This window comes from Apostichopus japonicus, chromosome 20 (assembly GCF_037975245.1).
Source record: "Apostichopus japonicus isolate 1M-3 chromosome 20, ASM3797524v1, whole genome shotgun sequence".
In the NCBI taxonomy this organism is placed as follows: domain Eukaryota; kingdom Metazoa; phylum Echinodermata; class Holothuroidea; order Aspidochirotida; family Stichopodidae; genus Apostichopus; species Apostichopus japonicus.
In genome coordinates, this window is record NC_092580.1 from 18,889,806 (window position 1) to 18,917,106 (window position 27,301).

At 36.0% G+C, this 27,301-nt stretch overlaps 2 protein-coding genes across 9 annotated transcripts in view; one reads left to right on the forward strand and one right to left on the reverse strand.

Moving 5' to 3' along the window:
• Positions 1 to 7,232, reverse strand: part of LOC139962088 (mRNA-decapping enzyme 1B-like) — an 89,054-nt gene extending 81,822 nt beyond the window's left edge. Inside the window, exons 1-2 of the mRNA XM_071961953.1 lie at positions 7,085 to 7,232; positions 5,987 to 6,027 (exon numbers count right to left, since the gene is read on the reverse strand). Coding sequence (XP_071818054.1) covers positions 5,987 to 6,027; positions 7,085 to 7,213 — 170 coding nt within the window. The 5' untranslated portion in view covers positions 7,214 to 7,232. The remainder of the gene's footprint in view (positions 1 to 5,986; positions 6,028 to 7,084) is intronic.
• The window catches only part of LOC139962086 (voltage-dependent L-type calcium channel subunit alpha-1D-like), a 226,109-nt gene that overhangs the window by 36,384 nt on the left and 162,424 nt on the right, over positions 1 to 27,301 (forward strand). For 7 of the 8 annotated variants that reach the window (XM_071961945.1, XM_071961949.1, XM_071961946.1 and 4 more), the window contains exons 1-2: positions 11,837 to 12,031; positions 26,230 to 26,533. In XM_071961945.1, coding sequence (XP_071818046.1) covers positions 12,013 to 12,031; positions 26,230 to 26,533 — 323 coding nt within the window. In that variant the 5' untranslated portion in view covers positions 11,837 to 12,012. Of the gene's footprint in view, positions 1 to 11,836; positions 12,032 to 26,229; positions 26,534 to 27,301 lie in introns of those variants that run through there. The other variant, XM_071961947.1, reaches the window with a different exon arrangement.

A 27,301-nucleotide genomic window follows, 5' to 3' on the forward strand; every position in this document is an offset into this window, starting at 1 on the left:
TTGTAACTTGTACTATTCACTGCAAGTACGTAAATTGTTTTAACTTGATTGCTATCAATTGTACAAGTCCACAATGCTTGAAGAAGATGAAATACTCTACAATTTTACATTTAGACCTTTATGCAAATTATATAAAATAACAGGGTAAAGTAGGGTAAAAAAAACTCAAGGCACGATGTTACTGTAATTTATCATAATTTGATGAAATTTCCCAGTGCTTGATAAGACCTTACCTGGGACATGCAGGAATTGCACAAATGACAGCATATATTGAGGGACCCTGGATGTGTGGGTGGGACTGAGGCAGGAAAAAGGTATCAACTCCATATTTAAACAAACTACACATATTTGGACCGGAAAACATAAAATATTAATCGGTTGAAACTTCCAGAGATGGGAAACTTTGCATTATATACCTGTTTTAACACAGCCAAGTGTTGAAAGATATAATATTTCATAGTTTTGAAAAAATAATAAAAAGAATCTATGTACCTGTCAAAAGAAAACCTGAGTCTTAAAAGTGAGGGAAAAAAACATTTTTGTTTAACCTACTGTAAGATTCTAATGATCACTGATGACTGTATAAGGAGTGTCAAGATGGCACAGTGCTTATTTTCAATTTAAAGGGTCCTAAGTTCTTAATTACACAATAGTTCCAACTTTTGGAAAGTCACAAATATGCAAAAACTTAAAGTACTGTGTTTATAAATATGCTAAGAAACTGAACATGTTCTTATTAGTTTTTCACCAGAATTAAAAGGAATTTCAGTTGGGCTGGTCACTAAAACGGGATTCAACTGTTTTGAAATGCATGACCATTTTCGAAATCTTGTCGTCTGCCATGTTTGAGCATGGAGGTTTTACCTCTATGGTTTGAGGGACATCCTGTTAAATTTACATTTTAATAAACATCTGGTCCACTAAACATGCAAAAGGAACTGTTCCCATGAAATTTGAGCTGTGTGACCCACAGCAACCTTTCCTTTTCCCACCAAAATGAGAACCAAAGCTTGATTCCAACAGATTGGCTAAATTTGTTCTTTGAGCTCATATTTGGAACTTCGATTATATCTTTTCAATTATTTGTGGGTTTGCCGACAGCCAAATTGCGTTCACGCTCGGATGATAACTTTAATATCTCCTTATTACCTGTCCCAGAAATGGAAATAAAAAATTCTGTTCGATATAAACTGGGCATCACAGACAGTTTTGACTATTAAGAGGTTGGTTTATATTACATACAGCTCTAGTAAACAAAAATCACTTTTCAGTCCGGTAAATGTCATAAAATTTCGCCGTGCAATAAAACCAGTCGCTGTGTTACACGAGACAACAGCTTAGCTAAAAACTGAATATTGTCAGAGAAGAGAGATCCCGAAGAAATGCTGTGAGTTAACCACTGTAAATTGGCAGGTGCCAGGCAACACGCCTACCTTTTCTTCTCTCTGTTGCATACTATCAGCATAATGACATCTCCAGTTTCTCTGAGGACCAATCTCATTTTCGGAGATAAATTGCAAGCAATTTCAGCCTCCCTAATACCTTTAGAAGCCTATTTTGCTGTTGGCGGGGAGAGCTGAATTGAGACAGCAAACTCATGTCTTTCTGACTTTGATTTTTTTTTATCTTTTTTATTCATTTTCTGCCTTGAAGATATGCATAAGAGAGAGCCAATTGTTGGTCTATCCCTTAGAGCTTCGATTAATTGCACTGCTCAGAGAACTGTGAAAAGACAATTTGCAACCAACAGAGGACAGGAAGCAAGTGTTGTCCACAAGATTCTGGTTGCGATTATTTCTGTGTGATGTGTCCGTTATGACTGCCCCAGGACAAAGTGGGAGTGGCTTAATGCTCAAGTGACCACCATATGTTCATATACGGAAGTAAAGAAGTATTTTGCTAACAGGATTGGTAGCTTTTTAAGACAGATGCTTAATTTCACCAGTAAATTATTGGAACCACATGGAAAACGTATGAATCTGGGGGTTTTCAGTTATTTCATTAATGATATGGTATTGAATACTGCGGACCCTACCTACAGTAATTTCTACATGTACCAATTATTTACTGAATACATCTTGTTTTTGATTGAATATTTTCATATGATTTGTGAGCTTTTACTGGTTTTTAACTCTTGTGCATAAAACTAAAAAGACAATTATTTCCACACGAAAATCTGTCTGTTTCCATCATGTTTCAAATTATACAATAGACACAAATTGATAAGAACACCATTGCTTGTAAATTCATGACTAGCACAGAAGATAGATGACGTATTTGCCATTCATCTACTTTGAGGGCAACTATTAACAACATTTGGTAATTATCGGTACACCGGATGGGTAGGGAACCTGTCCCTACCCCTTCCCCTAGAAAATTACAAGATAAAACCTGGTACTGTACTCCTATCTTAACTTTCCACAAATCTTCATATTCCTCTTTCACATTAGTTTCCACCTCAATCTTCACCCTACTGTACTTCCTATCCTTTTCATGACTCATTCAGACTGACTTCATCAGGGCTTCTGATAAATTTCACAAACTGTTTTCCCAGTGGAATTAGGTTGATAGGATACTCAGCTGACTGACAAAATTGCAATACGCAAACAAGTTAAACATCAACTTGTAACATTAAAAAAAAAAAAATCATTAAATTTTGCATCCTTTACCTATTTTTGTGTCAATCCTCACCTGATAATTACTGTATTTAACTTTAAAATTAAATTAAATTAAAATTGTTAGCAAACTGCTTATCCACAAGAGAGCCTGTGTAAGAGACATGTGTACTAGTAAGTTGGCCTGATCGAAACGTCAGGCCAACTTACTTTTACACACTGTATATAACTTTCTATTTTAATACCTCTTTCCCTCATATACTCCTCCTTGACACATCATATCTATTATTCTTCCTTTCTCTTCCAACAAACATACCAAATCCATCTTCTACTTTTTTTGGCAAGTCATTTTTTCCCCTTTAGAGCTAATATGTAACAGTATTGCCTATGCTATGAAGCTGCACATACTTTTTGGAAGGAAAAGTCTTGTAGTGGTGGCAGCATTAATCTACTTGTTGAAACTTCATACTTGCATTGGAGCCAACAAAAGTCTCTAAATTGTCTAGATGGCAGTATTGAAACTTGCACTTGTAACAAAAAGAGAACTGAAGCTAATGATTAAAGTGCTTTAACGCATGGAAATTAGAATAAAGAAATACTGAGTTTCAAACAAAGTAACTTTTAGTACTGAAGACTTTTTGAATATCAGTTGTAATAACCAAGCTTTTTCCTTGTTCTGAGTTTCCGTTATTGTAAAATGCACATAACCACCAATAGAAAGGAGACAAATTGGCAAAAGTCACTGTATTGACACAATTCACTATGATTTTGGCAAAAGTACTTAGCAGAAGAAGTTGGCAGAAGTAACTATATTTCTTCAGCTGAAGGGTCCCTGGGCAAAGAAATAAAGAAAATGAACATGTTCCATGGGAATATAGTCACATACAGCTCAACATGATTTGGAATTCAGATTGTATAAAACTTGAGACATCGTGGCCATCTGGCATACTACAAGCCTTAAAAGACCAACACGACCAGTACAGTTTAGACTGGTCAACCGTCTGTTCAATTATACAGTATTGTTTTATAGGCATAAGAGTTAAATGAATGCTTTGTAGTTCATGTCACCTCACTCATGTGGTATAAACAGCCCATAAATATGGAAACATGAAACTTGGTCTCAGCTTCAAAGAGCTGCCAATTGCTCAAGGCACTTCATAATTTCAAAAATCATACAAAAAATACTAACGATTAACACATCATTGTCGAGATAAAGAAAGCAGAATTCTGGTAAACTCACACAAACTATGAAATGACAAGGAAAGGGCAAATATCACTTTGATGAGGTTCATGCTCCTTTTGATCCAAATGGATCAAGTCTGATTTGGAAATCTAATAAATCGATTGACAGCCCATGAAAACTTTTGTCACTCACATGCTATAGGTAAGAGTGACGATAAATCACACTAATGACACAGAGGGAGACATATTTTGTGTGTCTTCAAGGCACAAAAACAGTTTCTTTCTGTTAATCAAATTCCAGTACAGTTCCAAAAGAAAAATTGAGTGCTGTTTGTTCAGTTTTAAAGGTGAATTCATTATCTTCACAGATCCAAACAATTCAACTGCCCACTATAGATGGGCATTTTCAAGTGGTAAATTAATTGTAAACCATGATTCCAAGTTAGGTAAATTATGAGGGCTGAGGCCTAGTATGGACCACACAAAGCACCAACATTGCAATTTTTTGCCAGTGGCCTACTTATCATTTGTTGGGTGTAACAGGTAGAACAACAATGGTGCTGGCCAGGTCAAGTCCAATTTACACAGGTAAATTCAATTGCTGTTCCTTTTCCCGGTCAGTTAACTGGTATAAATGAATATCTTGTGTCTTCCATCTATGCATTGAACAAGTGGCTACTGAGTGACAAATTAATGAGTACATAATATACCAGAAAGTTGCAGACCACTGTTAGCAGACTATAAACAAATGAAACCATACGAAAATATCTGTTGATAAATTACCTGTATCTAAAATACCTTGACCTGTTTGTATAATAACTTACTGATGCAGTGAACTCACTTTCCCTAGCATCAGATCTTCTACAGCTCTCAGCTGCCTCTTTTCTTTCCTTTTTGTTTTCTGCAAGCGTGGGGGGGGGGGTTGGGGGTAAAGGAAGAGCAGGAGCTGGAACAAACAAATCTTTGGGGATAAACGATTGTTTAGTACCTTTGAACAACAACAGTAGGTGGTCTGTGATGTCATAAGAAAATGTTTGACAAAGCAACTTTTGCCTGTATGCAACCTGTTCCAAGTCTTCAAATCTCCAGGTTCCAACTTGTTAAATAGTTGTATTTATAGTCATTATGCACCAGTTGGTCTGTAGATCACCAGTCCATAACAAGTAGGCTTTCTCTAACAAAAAACACAGGATTAATTCTCAGGCTATGCATTATGAAGACCTATGTGTACTGTCTCGTTCAATACTTCGAGTGAGCGATTCGTTCAGAAGTGAACAAGAAAATATATTTGGAAGTATCCTAACGCATGCAATCCTTGAGGAAATAAAACACACAAAATCACTACCTTTTAAACAAAACTTTGTAAGCTGCGTAGTTGGTGTCTCATGTCAAAAATAATTTGTTGGTGCTGTTAGTTATTCCTCTAGTCCTTGCTAGTATATGAACCAACCGTGCTTATTTTCAAATGTTATTTGACTTTCCCATTTTGATTGACCATGGAGTCCAGACTCTTTCTGGAGTCAGAATTCCAAGAGCAACAGGTACAAAACTCCAAAATTTTAAAGAGTAGCCCAAGCCCACCTAAAAAGCTATCATAAATATAGACAGCTTAGATATAATCAGAGAGTTACATCAATCAGTATTCAGCACCTAGATAAGTTTTCATTACTATGTGGATGGTTTTAAGGGGGTGCTGGTTGTTCAGAAAGATAAGAGTAAATACGTATGAGATTATTAGACAACCTAATAGAGCAATATTGATTGACTAGATTGCTTTTATTATCTTTGACAATTTGATGACCCTTAAAATATCATCTTTAAGCTTCTCTTTTTCTGGAGCAAACGGGGGAATACAGGAAAACGATCAACTTTTTTTTGCATATCAATTTTTCTTAATCACATTATCCAAAGAAAGTGATGTTATCTGACCAATGAGACATCATTTGTAGCATACTGTTATGAAAATAATAACACAAAATCCTCCAATTTTACCTTGAAAATGAATTCATTGAAACCTATTTCATTGTACTTGCTTTGAGCAGTATCTTAGCAAAGTGGGGAGAATAATTTGAAAGGGAATGTTGGCCAATGTTCAGATACCCACTAGCTTTTGAGTGTTGATGACAAATGGTCTTTGACTATCATTTGTCTACAACTTTTACTGCTATTGTAATAATGTTCATCCTTACCTGGTGTAAATGAACATTGTGCCCTGCACATCTGTCTTCTCCTGAAAAGGAAAGAATAGGAAATAGAACTTTACTGCAGGCACTTATTATTCCAAGGTTCTCAATTGTACTTGTCTCTTTATCTTTAACTCATTACAGTAGTCAATGGGAAATTGCCATAAAGGAAACGCTACTGTTTTATGGTACTAACATGATGTATATCCTAGGCTTTCACATATGTTAGATATTCATGCAAGACCTCTATAGACCTCACTGTAGGTACACTAAGACAGTCTATAGGCTTACTTATAACTCCTTAGAAGTTTCATACTAAACTTCTCACTAAGAAAACCTTTTTGAGTCACGTTGAGCCTGACGTTAACACATATCATGGATTGTTTCCTAGCTCTTTCGATAAAGTGAACTTGCATTGCTGGTACTATTCCCTATATGAAGAGAAATATCAGTCCATACCTCCATGAACACACTAATTTAAAAATAAATTACTTTGTCCAATATATGAATACATACCAACAAAGTTAACAAACCAAACAATGAAAACTCAATATATTAGCTGTGAGCAACTTTGCGGGGTCGATTGGTATTATATTAATTCTAACAGCACATACCCACGGCAAATATTGCCTACATCAACATAATACCAAATGGAAGCAAACTACTCCCAATATCATATGTAGGCTACAAATTTTAGAGTTAGGCTACAACTTCTCTAGCTTGTATTACACTAACTAAATTGTTTTACAATTATCTGTGATTTTTGTCCCACTCTTCAGTTACTTCATGCAAATAGTCATTTTTGTCCATTGCATTCACGTTCGTTCAAAGCACTACTCTGAAAATCTCGCCTTCTCATTCATGGCTAAACTTATTCGCCTTAGTTATTGCCTGTGTCCCTACGTGACTGTCACACTAACAGTGTTGTTGTTGTCTATTCCGCTACGTAAAAATATTTCAACACACTCGTGCACGGTATTGTGTAGTCTGCTCCAGTACACTTTTTGAGTACGTTAGATTCACACATTGTATGTCAAGTTAGCAGGTACGAGATGTCCGTAGTATTTTTGTTTAATTGTTGTAAAAATTGATAATGTCACTTACCCATTCATTGGCTTCAGCATTGAAGTTGTAAAGAGCAACTTGTCCAGCTGTTTCCAAGATACGTTCAATGTAAGGATCATTCTGCTGCAGAGCAGCGAGATTGATACGTTCTTTCGGGTCGCTCGCCATTGTTGTTTTGGTAGAGACGTGAACTGCTGCCAAGTTATTATTTAGTGGCAAAGAAAAAAATATTTTACTTATGTTTGTTTAAGAATTACATTTAACTAATTAAATATAAGCTTAATAAAATATAAGTAGCTATGAAAATTTTAGCAAGCTGTTATCAACAATTAAAAGAATAAACAATCCTGAAGGTAATTATCATAAATATTGATCATCTCTTTCAGCGCGTTTTGCAATGGCGGAATAGATGGCGCTAAACCTTTTCAGATAACATTTAAGCACAACAAAAACAGCTCGGTGCATTTTTTACACTTGTGAAATAATGTTCGCCTAGCGAGCGTTCCCGGCTGTGATATATCATATATATATTTTTTTCATTCTTTTTTGGGGGAGGGGAGGATACGAGTGCTTTGTTTTTGGGGGTTCTCCTCTTTCCCGCTTGCCCCCCTCATTGTTTGCGGTCTTTCTTTTTCTTTTTATAAATTAAATAACAACATCCATATATCAGATTGGGGCACAAACGAAATCAAGCTAGAGTCTGGCCGTGCGGAATGATAATCGCCCCTCCCCCACACTCTTCCTCTCTCCATTATCCCTTGCTGTCGAGCAGCAAGAAAATGAAAAAAAATCTGTCCCTGGTAGTCTGAAGCAATTAATGCTTGCATTGGTTAATTCGGATCATGACAATACATATTTTAGCCACAACCATGACAAGGCATGAACTAGTTCACAATCAAGTCTTTCCTTTTAATATGCGGTCACTGAAGGGCAGATGAGTCCATCACAGTTAGTTATTATTAGTTCTTGTCCGTTCCTAACGATACCCTTGTTGTGATGGGTTTAGGGTGGGGAGAGGGAGGGGCGCGTCTGTAGTGCGAGGGCAGTGAGCGATTGAAACTGGATTTTGCGTTACGGAGTGTCATTACTACCAGCGATCAATATTCGGATTTTTATTTTGATAGGTAACATTGCATCTACATACAATTGCAAAAAACAGTCTTTATAAAGTCTGCTCCCGTCGAGCTACGGCCTTTTCGAATGTGTGAAGTTCATGCATGTGTATACAACAGAAAGAGAGACAGGAAACAACGTGGATGGCACATCGTATCAATTTCCGTGTTTTTATTTATCCCATTCCACTTTTATTCAATTTTTGTTTGTTTGTGCCTACTGAATATTACATTGACAAACATAGTTTCCCCATTGTTGATGCGAAATCTTGTAAAGAAAAATTAGCACAGTTTGAATTTAGGTGTAGCGCCAAACTTTTTCATTAGTATTGTTCTTCGAGTTTCTTTACGGGCATTTTGTCACTTGTGTCCCTGCTGGTAGCCACTCACACATCAGTCTTGCCGTATTACATTGATGTGATGATATAAGATCATGTGTAGTATCTGTCCTCTTTCGGGGGGAATGGTGATGCACCCCGACGATGATCACACAGTCACAGTCCCGATGCAAGGGGACTGGGGTCGAGAGCGGATCAGTCGTTCGTAGTTTGGTTTTCGGTATTTGGTTTTCGTGCCCAGGTTCTTTCCTGGGAGACTTTTTCTTAAAAAGTATAACATAATGGTGAACGCATTCCGTCTTAAAGGTTAGATGAAAATTGTGTTAGTGTTGTAACAAAAAAAAAGCTGAGATGCGGTAGGGTTGAATGCTGAATCACTCTCTACTTACTTATATTAAATGAACTGAACTAAACTACTTTGCGAAAAAAAATATCACATTTTGTCGGTATAACAAGTACACTCATTATGTCGCACAGTAAACCAGCTTGCTCACAATACCGCACATCTCAATCAGCATAAGTCACGCAAAAGTCTCATGACTGGGTTTGATTTTGTATGCTTACGTGACAAAACTAGCAACACACAAACAAACAAACAACAAGCAAAGATGTCCACTTAAATTACCCTTTCTTAAAGTTTGAATTTTTTTCGTACGCCACCTGTAAATATAATTAGGCTCTCCGATCTGTGACCGGAAAATCTGTACAGCATAATTCGATCAGACTTGCAAAGCATAATGAAAAAACAATTCGATCTCGACACATGTGTTCATTGTGCATATATTCTAATTGTATGTACTAAGTGTCATCCATTGAAAATTGACAAATTACAAAGAATCAAGTTCATCGGTCAAAGAAAAAAAAAACGTTCATACATTTTACGTCATAAGCTTCACTTTGTAGTCTATGTAATATTTCAGTAACCTTTGCCAGTCAAATTTGTACACGAAGATAATCTACTGTATTGTTATCTGATATTAAAGTTTTAATCAGCAGACTCCAATCAGAGAATTACAACAGCGTCAATCGGTTTGATATTTGACCTGAAATTAGTTAAATGTAAGTTTTGAGTATTCGCTTTTACGAATCTCTCCCTCCCCCCCCCCCCCCCGTCCACTTCAATCCAAATTCTGATATTCGCCAGCCCATCGGATTGCACCTTTATTGGCTGCATCGCCATTATGTCAATGGACGCCGAAATGTTAATTATCAGTCATGATACGTTATAGTCCAAGAAAAATGATAATACAAAATGAGTGCTAGTAATTTTTCCACATTATATCCAATTTTTCACCATTAAAATATGCTATTTATCTGGTATGTTCCTAAATTAAGTATGTAAATTGTTGATGACATCAGTTCATCATTGAAGGTCTTAGTGCGCATGTAAATCCTTCTCTTATCATCATTATTATTTTTTAAATAAATTCTAATAACTTAACAAAATCGTGTTATTTCACTTCATATAAGCAACAGCTGCACCCTTAGATGACATTCAACACAATTTGTCCTTGATAAGTTTGTAACACATTGTGAATATGTCATTTGAGGCCATAAAAGTATTTAGTTTTCCTATCGAGGTTTGTCAGTGTTGCATCTGAGTGACTGAATTTATGGTCTGCGTACAGTGGCGTTGCCAAGGGATGGTCTGGGGGGGGGGGACACGTGCCCTCCCCCAAAAAGATCTTGCCCCAGGTGCCCCCCAAGATGCGATTTGTAGTTTTAAAAAAACATACTCAAATAAAAACTTTTTTACAAAGGACGAAATGTATTAAGTTGATCAATAAAACTTCTTTCCACCGACCATCACAATAACCAGTTGTATCTCACTAACAAGGCCACAGAGGCTCCGGTGTGAACCGCTAGTGTGCTTAAACTTCACTACTACCCTCCATGAATTTCAATTTCAAGTTTTAGCACTGTTATCAAAGCAAAAGGGTTAATTTCCATTGTTTGTATAACTTTTTTATTCGCCTCAATTAAAATCATAACTATCGGACAGAGTATAAGCCCGAAAATTCTTGAACATAAGTTACTTCAAGTTGCAAAATATAGCACCAGATTGCATCTAATCAAAAATTTCTCAGGGAGGATAACCCCTCCCCTTAGACCCCTCCCACAGGACGCTATTCACACATAAACATTGTGCCCCCTAATTAAGTGCTGTGCCCTCCCTGTGCCCCCCCCCCCCCCGATTGAAATGTCTGTCGACGCCACTGTTTGTGTGTACAATCCAACATGGAATCTTTAATAGGTCATTTCTCAATCATTAAGAGTGCTATATACAGAGCAAAAAATCAAACATGGACTGATTAACAGTGGTTTTTAATGTTCTACAACACATCAAAATGAATATTTATACCTAAGGTAAGTTTTATCCAACCTGACGGTTTTATCTGACTAATAAGCTTATGTTGACAGGGGAGAAGGTGAAGGGGTGGAATGGGGGGGGGGGGCAGGTTGGACGAAGACCATCATGGAAGTCGAAATACAGCTGTAGAGGTCCCCATCCCAGTAACTGATTTTATAGTTTGGCCCCAAATCAAGGTCACATGTCCCACTGCCCCTCGAGGTTAGCGTGTCTCTCTCTCTTCTCCTCCCCTCCTTCCCCTACCTTCCTCTCAGATTGGCACTTCCATAACCTCTCACAGTTTATGAAGTCGATCTTTGTATTGAGCATAACACAGCATACATCAATCAATAGGCAGGCCTAAATAATTTATATAATTGATACAAACATATATATATATCTATATATAAATATATATTTAATACCAAAATGAATAGTAATTAGTAATTAATATTGGCCTATGCGCGAATAATGTAAAACAAAGAAATTATGGGACTGTATCCAAAGATAAACTGTTGGTGTGCGTACTCTCTAAGGATTTAGCCTGTTAGTATTTCACGGTAGTAGTTGTATATATTAACATGTACATGTTCATATCACATTCTCTTATCCGTGGTTAACTAAAATTTGAGAAATCCGAAGTCAAACCATGATATGATGATGGCCTACGACAGATATGTTCGGTATGCAATGCATGCATACTGTCAGTATCCTGTTTCTGAACACGCCACTTGACCTTTGTATAGCGGGGTTATCAACTATTATGTACCAAAAGCTGATCGACGTGATTACTTGACACATTTTTACCTCATACGTTAGTAATTAATACCGTAGTTTAATTGTAATCAGCATTTCTTCATCAGAAAAACGTGTATACTAGACATATTATGCCTCCTTAATAAATTTATTTACCTGTACAATATAGAAGCGTCCAAAATTGTTTTTGTTTACAAAAATTATGACATGCGAACCCAGCAGGATGTGTCAACTCAGCCGTCTGCATGCTGTCTGCTACGAAAGCTTCATTATCACACACAAGACAATATGAGTTTACTTTTTATCTAGACTCTCTGGTAGTGATATAGCAACGATGCATAGTAGATTAACAATCAGAAGCAGGCTCTCGGATTTTATGGGAATTATATAAATACAATTTACACAGAGAAAATGGATGCACAAGATAGAGGTATTTGAAATTTTCACAGTGTGCAAGTTTTGAATGTAGCAAGCTAACAACTTGTGTAAGGTAACTGTGTGTGCAAACGCCTGTAACGGTAGACCTAACTTAGGGCATACCCTAGTCCGAGTCTGTTCGTTTGTCCAGGCATAAGGTTAGGTTAGGCCATATCAAATCCTACGTAATGTCACAAAGGTCTTAGGTAAGTTTATTTTGGTCTAGTCTAAGTAAGACTTAGAATGCCACAGTTAAGGCTAACATGGCAATCAACGTACTTCAGCACATACTGTCAAATTGGTATGGCTACTGTTACTGTTAGTAGCATTGCCTCGACCAAGTAACAGAAAGTTAGTCACTTAGGCCTATAACTGCAATTGTAGGCCCTAGTAGTAGGCTTCAACTTTGAATGGAAGAATGTCTGTTCACTGTGTATAGTTTTCTTGCATGTTTCCCTCATCGGCCTGTATCATGTGTTCTGTCGAAAAGTAGATTTTGGAATGCGTCAAGCTTTGTTTTGGTACCTATTGGGACACATTCTAGTGTTACTTAATCATTTCAAATATCAGTTGAGTGTAGTTTTGCCTATAGGTTTTACGCACCAGGAAACAGTGCCGTAGCAGTGGCAGGAAGCTTAAATGGTTGAGATATGTAAAATGTGTGCTTTAAGAGCTGTTAAGACCCAAATTACAAAAACATCTGACTTGAATTGGCATAGTCCTTAGTGGTAAGGGTACATATTTATACTCTAAACAGTGTCACCAAAAAAATCTAAAACCCTCAGGGATGAAATGAACCACCAACAAGGGACAAAAGAAAAACGTGTGACTTTGGCGGCTTGTAAAAAACATTTGACACTTGCGGGATTGATTTGGTGCTAAGATTGTTTCCTTTGAAAACTAATTGTTACCCTTACTTATGTATGTTTGAGCACCTAGTGCAACATTTTAAAGTGGAATATATGCTTTAATTTTGACTATTCCATGCAGTACAACCAAAAATGTTCTGCTAGATTTAGCTGAATTTGAAGTCTCAAAGGAGGTCATTCACTATATCTTGAACTTAAGGCCAGACATAATCTCATGATACATGAGCAAAGCACCTTCCAAATAACAGAAAATTTAGTATCATTATGTGAATGAAGTTTTGATAGTACATGTCATAGCATCTCCAACTTGGGTTCGAATAAATTGATAGAACTAACACAAATTTTCAGTCACTGCCATTACCATTTGCGGTACTGCACTTTAAAATTACCCCATTAATGATGATAGAAAAGAACTGTGCCCCAGCTTGATCTTGAGATAACTTCCATGTCAGCCTAAGTCAGTGTTCAAACTTGTCTGAAACTCCAGCATTTGTTGCACCTGAAAACAGTCTTATTTAGCAGTGGCTGTTAAATGTAAAAAAGAATTGTGGTGCCTATGTAATAATTCTGCATTTATCTATATCTGTCTGTCTGTTTGAAAAAATATAAGCTAAATCAAGCATCTGGAAGGAAGGAGTGATACATTCTAGTGTTTCTGTTACTGTTTTTTATCACTTTGAAAAATGTTTGGTGCCATTCCTAAGTTTGAAAACTGCCTTGGTACGCTTTTGAAAGCTGTGAACCTGTTATGGTGCCATTCCTAAGTTTGAAAACTGCCTTGGTACGCTTTTGAAAGCTGTGAACCTGTTATGGTGCCCTGTCACTTTGTTGACAAAATCCAAGGCAATTGTTTTTAACTTACCATAAAACACATTACCTTGCCCCTCCTGATCCTTAATTTAGCCCTTTTCCCAAGGTGACTAATCAATTTTCATCATTATTAGGTAAATCATGGCAATGGGACTACTGTATGTACACTAATTAATGAACTTAGCAGTCGTATAAATTTCTTAGCCAACATGTTGACCTGTAAAATTGTGATGATGCAGGTCTATATTTCAATTCATTTGGCTGAAACTAGATATGGTTTCATATATTGTTAGGCCTTCCAGAATAATGTGGCAGACCGGACGATTAAAGAATCCTTGCAAGAATCTCCTTTATATAAGGAAAGTGAATGACATCTTATTCATGTATGAAATTTGCTCTTTGTTGTTGACATGCACATGTATGCTTGTAGCAGATAGTGCTGTTCCACTCTAAGAAAATGAAATACAGAAGAAGTACCTTTACAGTACATATATGGCTTAGTTGAGAAATTAAGAAGAAGGCAGTGAATGATGGAGGAAGATGTGATACCTGTACTGTTTCTCTTTTTTGTGGAACAATGATGAAACACTGATCAATGTCCAGATGGTGTCTACACTTGATTTGAAATGACATTTACGGCCATAGTGCACTACCACCAATACCTCTCACTGATGGGCAGATTACTTAAATTCTCTTTTATTTGGACTTCCTGAGTTCCAAATTCAGAAACTTCAAAAGATTCAAAATACTGTGCACAGCAGACTGCAGCATGAATAGTCAAAGGAGCGAAGAGAAGATGTCATACCACCCACTTCTAAAGGATATTCACTGGCTTCCTATTGATTTTTGAGTAAAGTTAAAAATACTCCTACTTTCATTTCACTTCCAATTCAACATTTTAACTCAAATTTGGAATCTTTTACAATTTAGAAAGTCATTTCAGATGGGAATACCGTAGATAACTCTTGGGTCTAAAACCCACCTTACTATGACCAGGCCAAGTATCGAACCCGGAAACTCCCTATGCTAAGCCTCATTGCTTCAAATGCCACCACCTTTATCCACTGGGCCACAGCACCGGTATGATATTATACCAGTATGATGTGATAGTTAAGTCATATCAAGTTAGGGATAAAGATCTGCTTTGGTCAGCTTGTATCACTGTGTAAACATATTTGCAGATCTATGTTCTCTTAAACATATTTATTTCACAACTTTTATAAAACTTTTTAAGGTGTGTTATATACTTCTAAACAGTAACTAAGTTTGTAATTTTAGCATTATTTTAGTGGCCATGCTATAATCCCTTTAATAAGCCTGTTCGGAGATGCAACTTACGCATGCGCGAATCTACATGTGCTTGACCTACGCTTTGGGTCATTTGTGAATAAAATCTGTGTTGTTGTAGTTGCGAACAGTAATATAACAAACGAGATTAAGCTGAGAATATCTGGGAAAATTGTTAAGATAATGGAAATATTTTTGATTGTGGTAATAAGAATATTTCCCTACATCAGAAAAAGATGTAATTTTGTGGTACACCTCAGGACTAAAGATGTCCGGGGGTGATAATGATACTTCGTTTGTGGTATGAATGCTAAGAAAATTTACTATGTAATTTTTCGCAAAGTGTTTACGCGAATATATAGAAGATAGCACCAATGAATTATACATGGAAAATCATCTCTTCAAGATTTTTGTTTGTATGTCAGTTATCATGAGATAACGAATTTGGATCAATTTTTTACTTCAAATACTTTAGACTTTACAACTAGTGCAGATCATATAGGCATACTATAGGTTCTGCACCGATGTTGCTATAAGTTTCAGAGTATGTTATTGTCTGTAACGTTGGGGCAAGCTGAGGCAATCTCTTTGCAGCGAAAACAAGTGCTCTTCTTGATAATTTAAGTGCTCGCTCGACTTAAAGTCCTTCAAAGCCTGAACCGTCCATAGCTTTTAATCATCCATGGATATTTCATGCTCCATTGCAAAAAAAATAAGAATTACTTCAGTACATATAACAATCGATATTTGGAGTTACAAACGCTATAGTGTACATGCATATATGTGTAAACAAGCTGTCGAGTGACGCTACTATTCACAGTCCACCCTTGACCTGTTACGTAATCATAAGCTGCAGGTATCTCCGAACTGGCTTATACAGGGCAAACCATTTCTTTTTCATCGACTGTCACCAGCTGTAAAGTAGCTGTAACTGTTGCAGCAGTTACGTGCAAGGCCAGAGCCCACTGTATATTTCCTTCAATGTTGCAATCGTGACACCCTGACAAGGAGCCCGGCAGCAGCCGGCCAACCGGTACCTCCGCGCACTAAGTTAATGTAAAGTACTGGTACGTAATGTATTTAAGTTAAGTTGTTTGTTTTTACCAAGAGACACTGATTAGATTCATTTTTAAAAGACTACCTCTCTTGTCTACTTTCTTGTGTTCCTTTCCCCAATTAATTCATAGTATGTGGAATTCATAACAGTGTCCATGCTCTACCACTTTTTCTTGTACCATGATTTGCCCAATGTTGCATTAATTATCCATGTACTGTAGTGATTCGATTGTATAGAACTTTAATGGTAGATTTCAGTGGAGATTCAGCAATTATAACACCAAGTCAGAAGTTTTTTTCTGTACAAAGTTGGTGGTAGAAGACATGGGCTAGTGCATTTTCCGAGATTGGTGAGGGGGCTGGTACAAAATATTAAAAGAAGGTTGGATTTTGCATGTCATGGTATATGGGCCTACATGTACAGTAGAAAAAATGATGTGCACATTTTTACAATTTACAGCATGTAGCGAAATACTTTCAGTCAAGAAAATGAACCGTTAGCTCAAAATGATGTAACTTTCAATTACATTGAGTTTTATAATATAGAAGACATTCATAGGAAGGTATTATAAGAGTATATCTGTATGAAAATTCCTTACAAATTTAGTGAGTAAGCAAATGTTGGTTCACAAAGTAAAATGCAATAAAGAAGAACTTCCAAAGATTAGATCTATGCCAGAGGACAACACAATGCTGAAAGTCTATTATATACTTGTATGTGTATGTTTTGGGGGAGTCAGTTTCTGCAGGATACTTGCTAAGTTACCTACTTAATTCTTATAAAGGTGGATCATGCATTTCTTGGTCTGCCTTGGTAGTGTTGTATTATGCTATTAAAACTTCATCATGCTCCAAACAATAACCAGGCACAGTGTGCTTGAATTTAATTCAAATGGTTCAAGACCATTCTTTGTAACTTAATATGCAGTGCTCCCCACTGCTGAAGCACACATAATTTATGAGAAACAGGCAGAACAAAACTACAAGTATTGACCTACAGGTGCAAATTTATCCAATTAGGGATTGCAAAGTTGACATTTTACATCTTAAAGCTGCTCTACTGTGTTCTGTAGGCTTTGCACATTGAACAAACCATTAATATGAAATTGTTAATGTAATTAGATTTGATGAAATTTTCATGCAAACTTTTTTCTTTAATGTTTCTGATTAAATGTACATAGGGTTCTTTGATTTTCAGTGTCACTGTGTCAGAACAATTGAATAAAGTTATTGTTACAAATAAAACCATGCATGCATATTCATGTTATGATGTATGGTGTTCATTTTAAATACCATGTACTCAAGCACAATTAGTCTCATTTTATTGTGACGATGAAACACTGACATAGAAACGTAAAAAAAAATCCACAATGCTAATTGAAAATTCCAGCTCAATAGCTTGTCCCTAGTTCAAGATATATGGTTGAGTTAGTGGAACTTATTTTGACAGGTTTAATTCTCGATTCTTCCCTAAAATAGATCAAAGTAGGTGGTCTGTGATGTTATAAGGCAAATGTTCTTCAACAGCTTACTTTGCTCTTATAATCTCATTGTTGACTTTTCCTTGAAATTTGGATACATTTCGAATGTTGATTAAGCTGTCAAGGTTTACTGTGTTTAGAATTTCATCAAAATGCAATTGTGTTGTAGAAATATTATTTTCTGCTGCGAATATGTGGGTTCAGTATTATAAAGTAAAACAAAAATATTGTTCCTGTTGTCAGATGCATTCAGAAAATACCACCTACTTTTGAAAAATCTATGCTATAAACATGCTATGAGGATGGGGTTTTGACCTAGAGATATATGCAGAAACTTTCCAACATTTTGATAAATCAATCACGGTCAGCTGCAAGAATATCCCTATAAAGGTGCCAGCACATTTTGAATTATGTTGTTACTTTGTGTCATGTTTGTACTCTGACCAATTCATGTATCATCTACGCATCATTGGATACACCTCAATCTATCTAAGAGAAACAGCTGTGATGTGACTATAGTCTGTAGTTTCTGATCATTAAATCTAAATGAAATAAATTTTTTAATGATAATGTTTTATTTTTTGATTGGTAACCTTTTGCAATAATTTAATCATTCCTGGGTGCAAATTTTGGTGGACCAAACTAACAGATTTCAGTTTTTAAGTACATACTCAACGAAACCATCAGTTTGTGGCAAGGCCAAGCCAAGTGCAGCTTTTCCCACAGCATGATACATGGTAGATAAATGATCCTTACCAGCATGATAGTTGTTAGCTAAGAGGAGTGCAGGAAACATGTGCACACTGTTGCAATACTACTTTGCTTTGCTATTTGCATTTTTAATGCAATATATACACAACTCAGTGATACATGATCCCTTAACAATTGTAATCATGATTGGTCCTAAATTAAATTATACTCTAGGTACCACCCAAACTGTCTTAAAGTCTAAAGGTTGTATCTTTAGTCATATTACAACCATGGTACAGTAGCTCTGTATATTGTGAAATGTTTAAAAGCTTAAATTAGGTCAGCAGCTGGCTCTAGTACAAACTGATCTGTGTAAAATATCATAAATATGTCACAAGAACTATAAAACTTAAACTTATTTGAAGCAAAACTGTCTAGATCATATAATCTGGTTCTAGCATATGGCAAGCCGTTTTAACATTTACCTCTCTATTCTACTTAAGTAGAATTAATTCCACTTAAGTAGAATACAATTAAGCTTAAGTGAAATGAATTGCACTTAAGTAGAATACATTAAGCTTAAGTAAAATGAATTCCACTTAAGTAGAATTGCATTTTACTTAAGTTTAATTGTATTCCACTTAAGTAAAATTACCACTTTCTTTTAAGCTTAAGTTAAATTCAATTTCACTTAAGCTTAATTGTATTCTACTTAAGTAAAATACAATTCTACTTAAGTAAAATTTAATTTAGCTTAAGTAAAAGTGTCATTCTTTTTCACTTAAGCTAAATGCATTTTACTTAAGTAAAATTGTATTTTACTTAAGTAGAATACAATTAAGCTTAAGTGAAATTGAATTTAACTTAAGCTAAATTGTATTCTACTTAAGTAGAATTGTATTTTACTTAAGTAGAATACAATTGCATTTTACTTAAGTAAAATTCAATTCTACTTAAGTAAAATACAATTTAGCTTAAGTGGAATTGAAGGATATGGCAAGCCGTTATAACATTTACCTCGTGCGGAGAAGTGGTTGGTCTTGGGGCAATGTTTACATGCATGGTACCATGCCTTGTGATACTTCTACTACTAGTACCACTGATTGGTGGTATGTCGTGTTGTAGTCGTTCCCTTGCCCTCAAAAGTGCTTTTCCAACTGCATCAGCAACAGTTTGCAACGATTTATTGGCTGGCTGCATTTACAAAATGTCTAACGTTCAGACTCAGTGATAAACAAAGCTTTGCTTCATTTGCTAAGTATGGTGTTATGTTCGTGTATATACACAACGAAAGCTGGATAAGTATCGCAGAATGGGGGAATGGCAGCAAATGGTTATGTAACTAGTACGTCTTGAACGTAACTCTATAGGTCTCGCATCACAATTAATTGTTCCATTGACCTACACACTAAACTCATCACTTTCAAGACCTGCCAAAGCATAGATAGAAGTTTTCATCTGGTATATCCTACCCACCACATGATAGCTGTGTTCTAGTGGCCTATCATGGCACTCGCAAACTTCCTTATCATGACCGTTTAGATTATGAGCTAGAAGAGGAGCAAGTTTATCACACTGAACCCTTCCATATGCTCGTTCGGAGTAATATCAACATTTAACCAAAGATTTTTTAAATGGTTTATATGGAAGCAGGACACTTCGCCCAACAACCATTTCGCCCAACTGTCATTTCGCCCAACCTTACCATTTCGCCCAACCAGCCTGGTCATTTCGCCCAACCAGCCTGGTCATTTCGCCCAACCAGCCTGGTCATTTCGCCCAACCAGTCTGGTCATTTCGCCCAACCTTGTTTAAATATGATATTTCAAAAGGAAACGTTCGGGAATTGTTAACGTTACAGGATACGAACCGAATATTAAGGAATCTTGAGGATGGATCAGTGTTTTAGGGTTAGGTTTGATAGGTTTGATATAGTAAACGTTCGGGAATTGTTAACGTTACGAGGTACGAACCGAGTATTAAGGAAACTTGAAGTCGTGGTTAAATTGATTACATATGTGATTACATATGTGGTTACATTGATAAAGTGGTTACATTGATTAAATATAGTAATTAAATATTACGGACGTGTTTTATATATATATTTTTTTTTCAATTTAATACGGAAACGTTCGGGAATTGTTAGTCAGTAGGATGGATCAGTGTTTCATAAGGGGTTAGGTTTGATAGGTTTTTATGAAGACCGATTCCCCTGTGTTTTTATAATAATATGACTTCCATTGTATGCGTAAACGCCTAAAGTAGTGTAATCCTCCCATTATGCCTGAAATAACTGCTCAGACTCCGATCGATATCGAGCGGACCTCACTTTATTTACCTATTACGAAGTAACCTTACCCAAAATAAATCAAATTGAACTGGTGGAATGGAAAAAGTAATATTATTCTGACTGAATATTAGTAATAATAAGGTTGGGCGAAATGACTAACACGGTTGGGCGAAATGACCAACACGGTTGGGCGAACTGACCATGCTGGTTGGGCGAAATGACCAACACGGTTGGGCGAAATGACCAGGCTGGTTGGGCGAAATGACCAACATGGTTGGGCGAACTGACCATGCTGGTTGGGCGAAATGACCAACACGGTTGGGCGAAATGACCAGGCTGGTTGGGCGAAATGGCAGTTGGGCGAAATGGTTGTTGGGCGAAGTGACTAGAAAGCGTTTATATCACCTTCGATCCTCCCTATTTTCACACCATCTGTACTTAAAATTATGCCCTTTCATATAAAGGCAGAAAAAACGATGACAGTAAATGATAACATGCTTAAGGAAGCTTTACGTTAGGTACTTTTACCTCTTTTCTGACAATGGTAAACCTATTGAGCGGATGAACACGTGGTGAGGTACCTAAAATAGTATACAGAGTCGGACTTCGCGGCAAGTACAGTGACGCAATGAGTAGCATATACTGATTGACCAATCACATTTTACTTAAGCTAAATTGCATTTTACTTAAGTGAAATACATTGACCAATCACATTTCACTTAAGCGTAATTCTATTTCACTTAAGTAAAATGCAATTTAGCTTAAGTGAAATTGAAAAGCCATTTTGCTTAAGTAGAATAGCACTTTACTTCTACTTAAGTGCAATTCATTTCACTTAAGCTTAATTGTATTCTACTTAAGTGGAATTAATTCTACTTAAGTAGAATAGAGAGGTAAATGTTAAAACGGCTTGCCATACTAGCAGCACAAATGACCCAACTTTAAACCCTGGTGGAAGTACAGAACTGTCTTTATGAGTTTAACCTTCCTCTGCTCTTAACATTAAGAATTAACTAATAAGTTCATTAATTTTGTGAACTAAACGTCCATGTCATGTCATTCAGATATATATATATGACTATGCATGTAAATTACAGTATTTAACTCAACATGTATTAATATTTACTGCACATTCACTCAATCAACTCACAATGCTGATTTACCACTACATGCATACAGTACTGTGAGTGTAACAAGTTAATCGGCTACTGTACGTACGTACCGTAATAACGAGAACTCATTGTGGTGTTTACTACTGTACTATTGTATGATGTTTCACATTGACCACCTGAACAACTTTGAAAATAGTGTTTGAGAGAAATCAATAAAAAGCAATGATGATTTCACTAGCACATCCTTCGCAGCTAAAATTGTTCTGTTCCATTACCAGATAACTTCTGTGCTGTGCTTCTTTCAAGCAGATGAGCCTATACACTGTTTACATATATAGCTTTTGAATCCAATTAGTTTTACAAACAAGCGGTCTTGCTTCGCAATGATGTATGTCTTCATCAAGTGTTTCAGGAAACCAGCCATATGTGACGTGTCAAAAATCAATAGTTTTAAGTAGTTTGTAAATGGTGCAATTTTGATAGAAAATGAATATTTTCTTATGCAGTGCTTGGAAAAGAAAAAAGCTGTCTTTTTTTTTAGTCCATTACCATCGACTCCATCATAGGATATATCTGTTCGGACCAGTAACGTTCTGCTATACCCAACTGAGCATTCCCGGTAGTGAAATGTGCATATAGACATTAACTGCTTGAATGGCATTTTAACTTGCTCTCTCTCACTATCTCTCTCTCCCTCTTTCGTACCTTTGAATGGTGAGAATGCATTATGCATTTGGTGTGACAATTACCTTGTGTTGGTATATGGTGGTTAATGGGTTTTTGACATTATCTTGTCGCATGCAATTGATTGGGCAGTAGCCACTGTTTTATATCATATTGATGATGTCAGGCTGAGTTCGTGGGGTTTCAGGGAGCTATGGGATTAAGTAAAGACATCAAGATTTCTACTGATGTATAATTATTACATATATATTTAAAGTGGACTGTTTCTGTGGATCTTACTTGGAAATGTTTAATTATACATTGCTCTTACCCCAGGGATGTTGATCTCCATATATTTATGTTACTTTAAAATGAATGAAGTATAAAGTGAGCATTTGAATATCTCATATTTAAAGAATTAATGTGCAAGAATAACGTTCATTGTGGAATATACAGATCATGGAGGTTGCTTCATTGTTTGAGGTAATGTTTGATAAAGATTTGAAGAACATATGGGTAAATTAGAAAATTTAAGCATGGAGAATTGTCCCTGAGTAATTATGTTATACCTCTTAACATCATTAACTATATTACCTTTGATATGGCTTATATATCCCATGAATTTCGTAAAAAGGAAGGAAAGTGAAAACTAAATAAGAAAAAAACCCATAAAAAATAGGTTTAAATTTGTCAGATTCAACATATTCTTTGCATATCACTGCTTTGTTAATTTGATTTAATGGGGAATTTTGTTTGTTTAAAATATTCATGTAAGCCCACATACCAAGAAAAGTTTCAAAACATGAAGTACTGTATACATGTGCCTACCACACAGATTTACAGGTTTATTAATTGCTTTTAAGCCATGTTTACGCGTAAAAGCAAGAGGGGCGGGCATTCAGTTACTATCAGATATTCCCTACTTGATATTTACTTACCAGTTTGAATGCAGCTATCAAAGTCAGCATTGGGCCTCCTTAACCATGGTTAATGCATTTACTCACACTTTTAGGACTACAAGATTGTCCCATAGAATGCTTCTTGTGTAACTTAACAGGAAGATCAAACTGATTAGAAGTTGGTTTGCATTAGATCATGAAGCCATAAAATCACTTCCTTGGTCTAAGCCATAATGGTATAATATTGAAAAAAAAGGGACGGAAAAAAAAGTTAATGCTCCAACTGCATACATGCATTTCTGTATTTTCAGTTCAATTGATCCATATCTGTAACATGTTTGTATAAAGTGAATTTTGAATTGTTCTCTTGCAGTGACTTTCATTGTTGGTTCAGACCCCCAAAATAAGACAAGAAATAGTTGTTTTCATTGCAAAATTGATATGTATGGTTTGTGCCAAAGTTTAGAGCGGGCTACTGTCTTTGAATAAATTGAGTTGATGGATAAAGATATTTATGAAAGTTGAAAGAGCTAACAGAATATTAATGAACTGGCCATTCCTTAGGGCATATTGCTGAACAAGAAAATAATGAAAATCTGTAACCATGGTGTTTGCCCTTCTATTTTGTTTTATGTACATGTAATAGCTTAGCAGTATGATCACAGTTGAGAGAATTATTTCAATATGAAGCTATAAGGATTTCAAAAATTCAGTAGGGAAGTTACTCTAAATCTTGTGTAGTATAGGACTAGTCATTCATTGTATATATGCTGTTAATCCTGTTCCTATACTTAAAGATTGTTACCCTACATGGTAAGCTTTTATACTTACAGTACAGTTAACATAAACTACAATTGTGTATGAGAATGTGGGGAAATATGGGTTTCTGAAGTAGTCACTTGTATAGTACTTTATTAAGTTATAGTATAAATATAGGTGTTGATCTAGTTTTCTGATTTATTTTGTCCTTGTAAACAGATTTGTCATTCTGTAAAGGCAAGAAAGGATTTATTGAAAAAGCAGGTTTCTGCATTTGTCTGGCGATGTCATGAAAAACATACTTCAGGGCATTTTACTCAAAAATAAGATCACAGTTTCACCAACTGATGGTTGACAACTAAGAATTTTACTTATTCCATTCAATTCTGAACTTTGTCTATAAAGTTTTGATTACTTGCTTAAAGAGGCCATCAGTAATTGTCCCACAAAGTTGCTGAAGGTTTTCAAAAGTACCTGCCATGGATGAGGTTCTGAATCTTTGAACTGTAAATCACCGATAGCCATGGAGGACGGTTCAATCGATCAAGTTGTTGTCGCATTCAAAAGGAATAACACCTTTGAGCTGGATTGTAGTAAATTGCAAATGGATCAAGTTTGGACGAGAGTGACTATTATTTCTAGCATATTTGGTGATAGTATCAGGCAGCTGTTGGTGGCCATGCACCATATATAGGGCCTATATATTTTAGCATTAATTGTTTTTGATGGAATTCAGTCAGTGCTCATTTGAGGGTCAACAAATGTAGCATATTTATCACAAATATGATCTATGGGTGTTTGTATGAGGGTAAAGGTCATTGGAGTGGAGGGTATTAGAGAGGAAAAAAATTGTAAATACTTATAATGCATGTTCTCTTTTAATAATTAAAAAGTAGAACACAACAGATCAGATCATACCTGTACTTCACATATTACATTCTGATAGAAGAGAGATCCATCTTATATACCAGAAAGCTATAATGTTTGGTGCAGTTCAAAGTTCAATTTATTTCAAACGAAACCATACCATAAAGAGCTGAAAACTCAACAATACATGATTTGCAACAAGTATAAGGTACATACTTTTCATGAGTATCCCTCTATTTGTAAAAAAGAGTGATTTTATGTACATGCAATTTATGATCCAAATTTTTGCTAACTTGTTGTACTTGTGTAATCATTAAAGTGTCAGAAAGGCTTCAAATCATGTGACTGTCTTGTTGATGTAAGATATTCCTTATCCCCATTTCTCCCCGTTCCCCACCCTCCCTCGACATCTTCACAGTATTCAGTGTCAACCATCATTAGGGGCAGAATTTTTATGTTAACAATTTAAATATACCAACATAAGTTTTTGAGGTCTGGTTATTTTATTGCTATAGTCCCATCGTTAAATTGGAAATGCCATTCCTGTATATACTTATTAAACAGTATAAACTGTGAAAGACAGTAATGTCACTGTTCTATAAGCAGGAGATATGGGTGCTGGTTATAAGCCAATGAATATGTCTTACAGTGAAATCTTTCAAGCTGTTCTTATGTCATCGGTGTTAGCTCATGATTTAGGATAACCGGCAGAAGTATAGCCCGTGATGTAGCCGTGTACTGAGAATGACATACCGTGGCAAACTGTGGATAGATCTATAGCTGGTTGGACAAACTGTCAAAGTACAGTTCACTTCTGTGGTAACGAGTTGAAATATATATTCTTGTAACTGTTACTCATGCATTTTGTGTTACGCAGCTGCTTAAAGAAGTGATTTAATACCTTCAGCTATTTGTAACCCCCACGGTAGGGGTCTAGAAGGCAAAATTAACCTCCTTTGGCATGTCTTAAATTACAACACCAGGCTCTCAAAGTCAATGGCATCCCATCAATAAAAAAATTAAAAAACACAGACTAATATGGCCTACTTCAGTGACGTGTGTAAACAGCTGGCATGTGTCTGATGGCAGTCTAGTTGCCATGAAATGTTAACTTATGTTTCTTAATTTACTAATTGTATCACTGAATCAATGAGTGGGCAAATCAAACTTTTTTTTCAGGGAACACTAGGCCTATGTGATTAGTCCTGGTTCACACATGGATACTATTGTATGATGCTTAATTCCCAATGTTTTTATTGAATGTTATTATCCAACAGGAATTGTATGCCACACTATATGACACTAATTTGATGTAAATTATCTTGCCTTCTATAGTTTTTTAAATTTTCATGATCATGGTACTTGACAGTATATATTTGTATACGAAATTTACCAAACCCTTTCTTTCTTTGTTTTTGTTCTTAATAGGCTTATCGAATAATGTGTCACCAACGGCTAGTGCTGGTACTTACTTCACGGGTAACATCCCCAATTCCAGTCCGTTTACTGCTGTCCCAAAAACTGATGATAGCGAATCAAAGGAAGCAAAAAAACCTCTTAGCAATGCATGGAAAGCAGCTCTAGAGGCCACTACCTCCACTTCGACAAGCATGAATAAAAAGAGAAATCAGAAGAAGCAGCCTATCGGAAACATCAGACCACCACGTGCCCTTTTCTGCCTTAAATTGGATAACCCGTTTCGGCGGCTGTGTATAAAGATAGTCGAGTGGAAATATCCTTTTTCAAATGATAGAAGTTTTTTACCATATCTAGATATGATTTCAAATTCTTTGAGTTTTATACCAAAGAAAAAGAAAAAAAAATACAAAAGTTAGGGAGCAAAATTGAAGGAAAAAGATAATAGGATATGTTCATGCCAGGTAAGTTTCATCTAACGTTGGAAGTAAAGAGTGCCAAACTAATTTAATTACTGGATGGTGTAGAGTCCTAAAGTTATAATGGGAAAGATTAAATTTGACCTACTGTGTAGATACATACAGCCCAATGTTTTTTCTAATATACATATGGGCAATTCCACGGTTACTCACGTTACATTTTTGAAGACTTTCGCTCACAAATGGTTTGATAGCTCCACCAATCATTAATTTGAATGACTGCTCTCTATGCATTGATAGGGTAACTAATTTACCTCAACATTGGCGAAAACACAATTTGATTATCTTGTTTCTTGTAGGAGATAGGTACATGAAAGTGTCGGTTACTCACGTTACATTTGAAAATCACCCCGACGCCAAAAATTAACTTCACTCAAAAAGTGTCCTCATACTGGATATATTTAAAGAAAATGGATACATGTTTTTTGGACCTTAGGTGATGATAAAAATACTGAACACAATCAAAATCACATCTGGTTTCCTGTCTTGGTGAAAATGAGGCATTCACCGGTTACTCACGTTACGGTTACTCACGTTACAGTTTGTCCACCTATACAATACATAGCGAATCAGAGTCTGTGAGGAACTTGCTGCTAGGAAACACC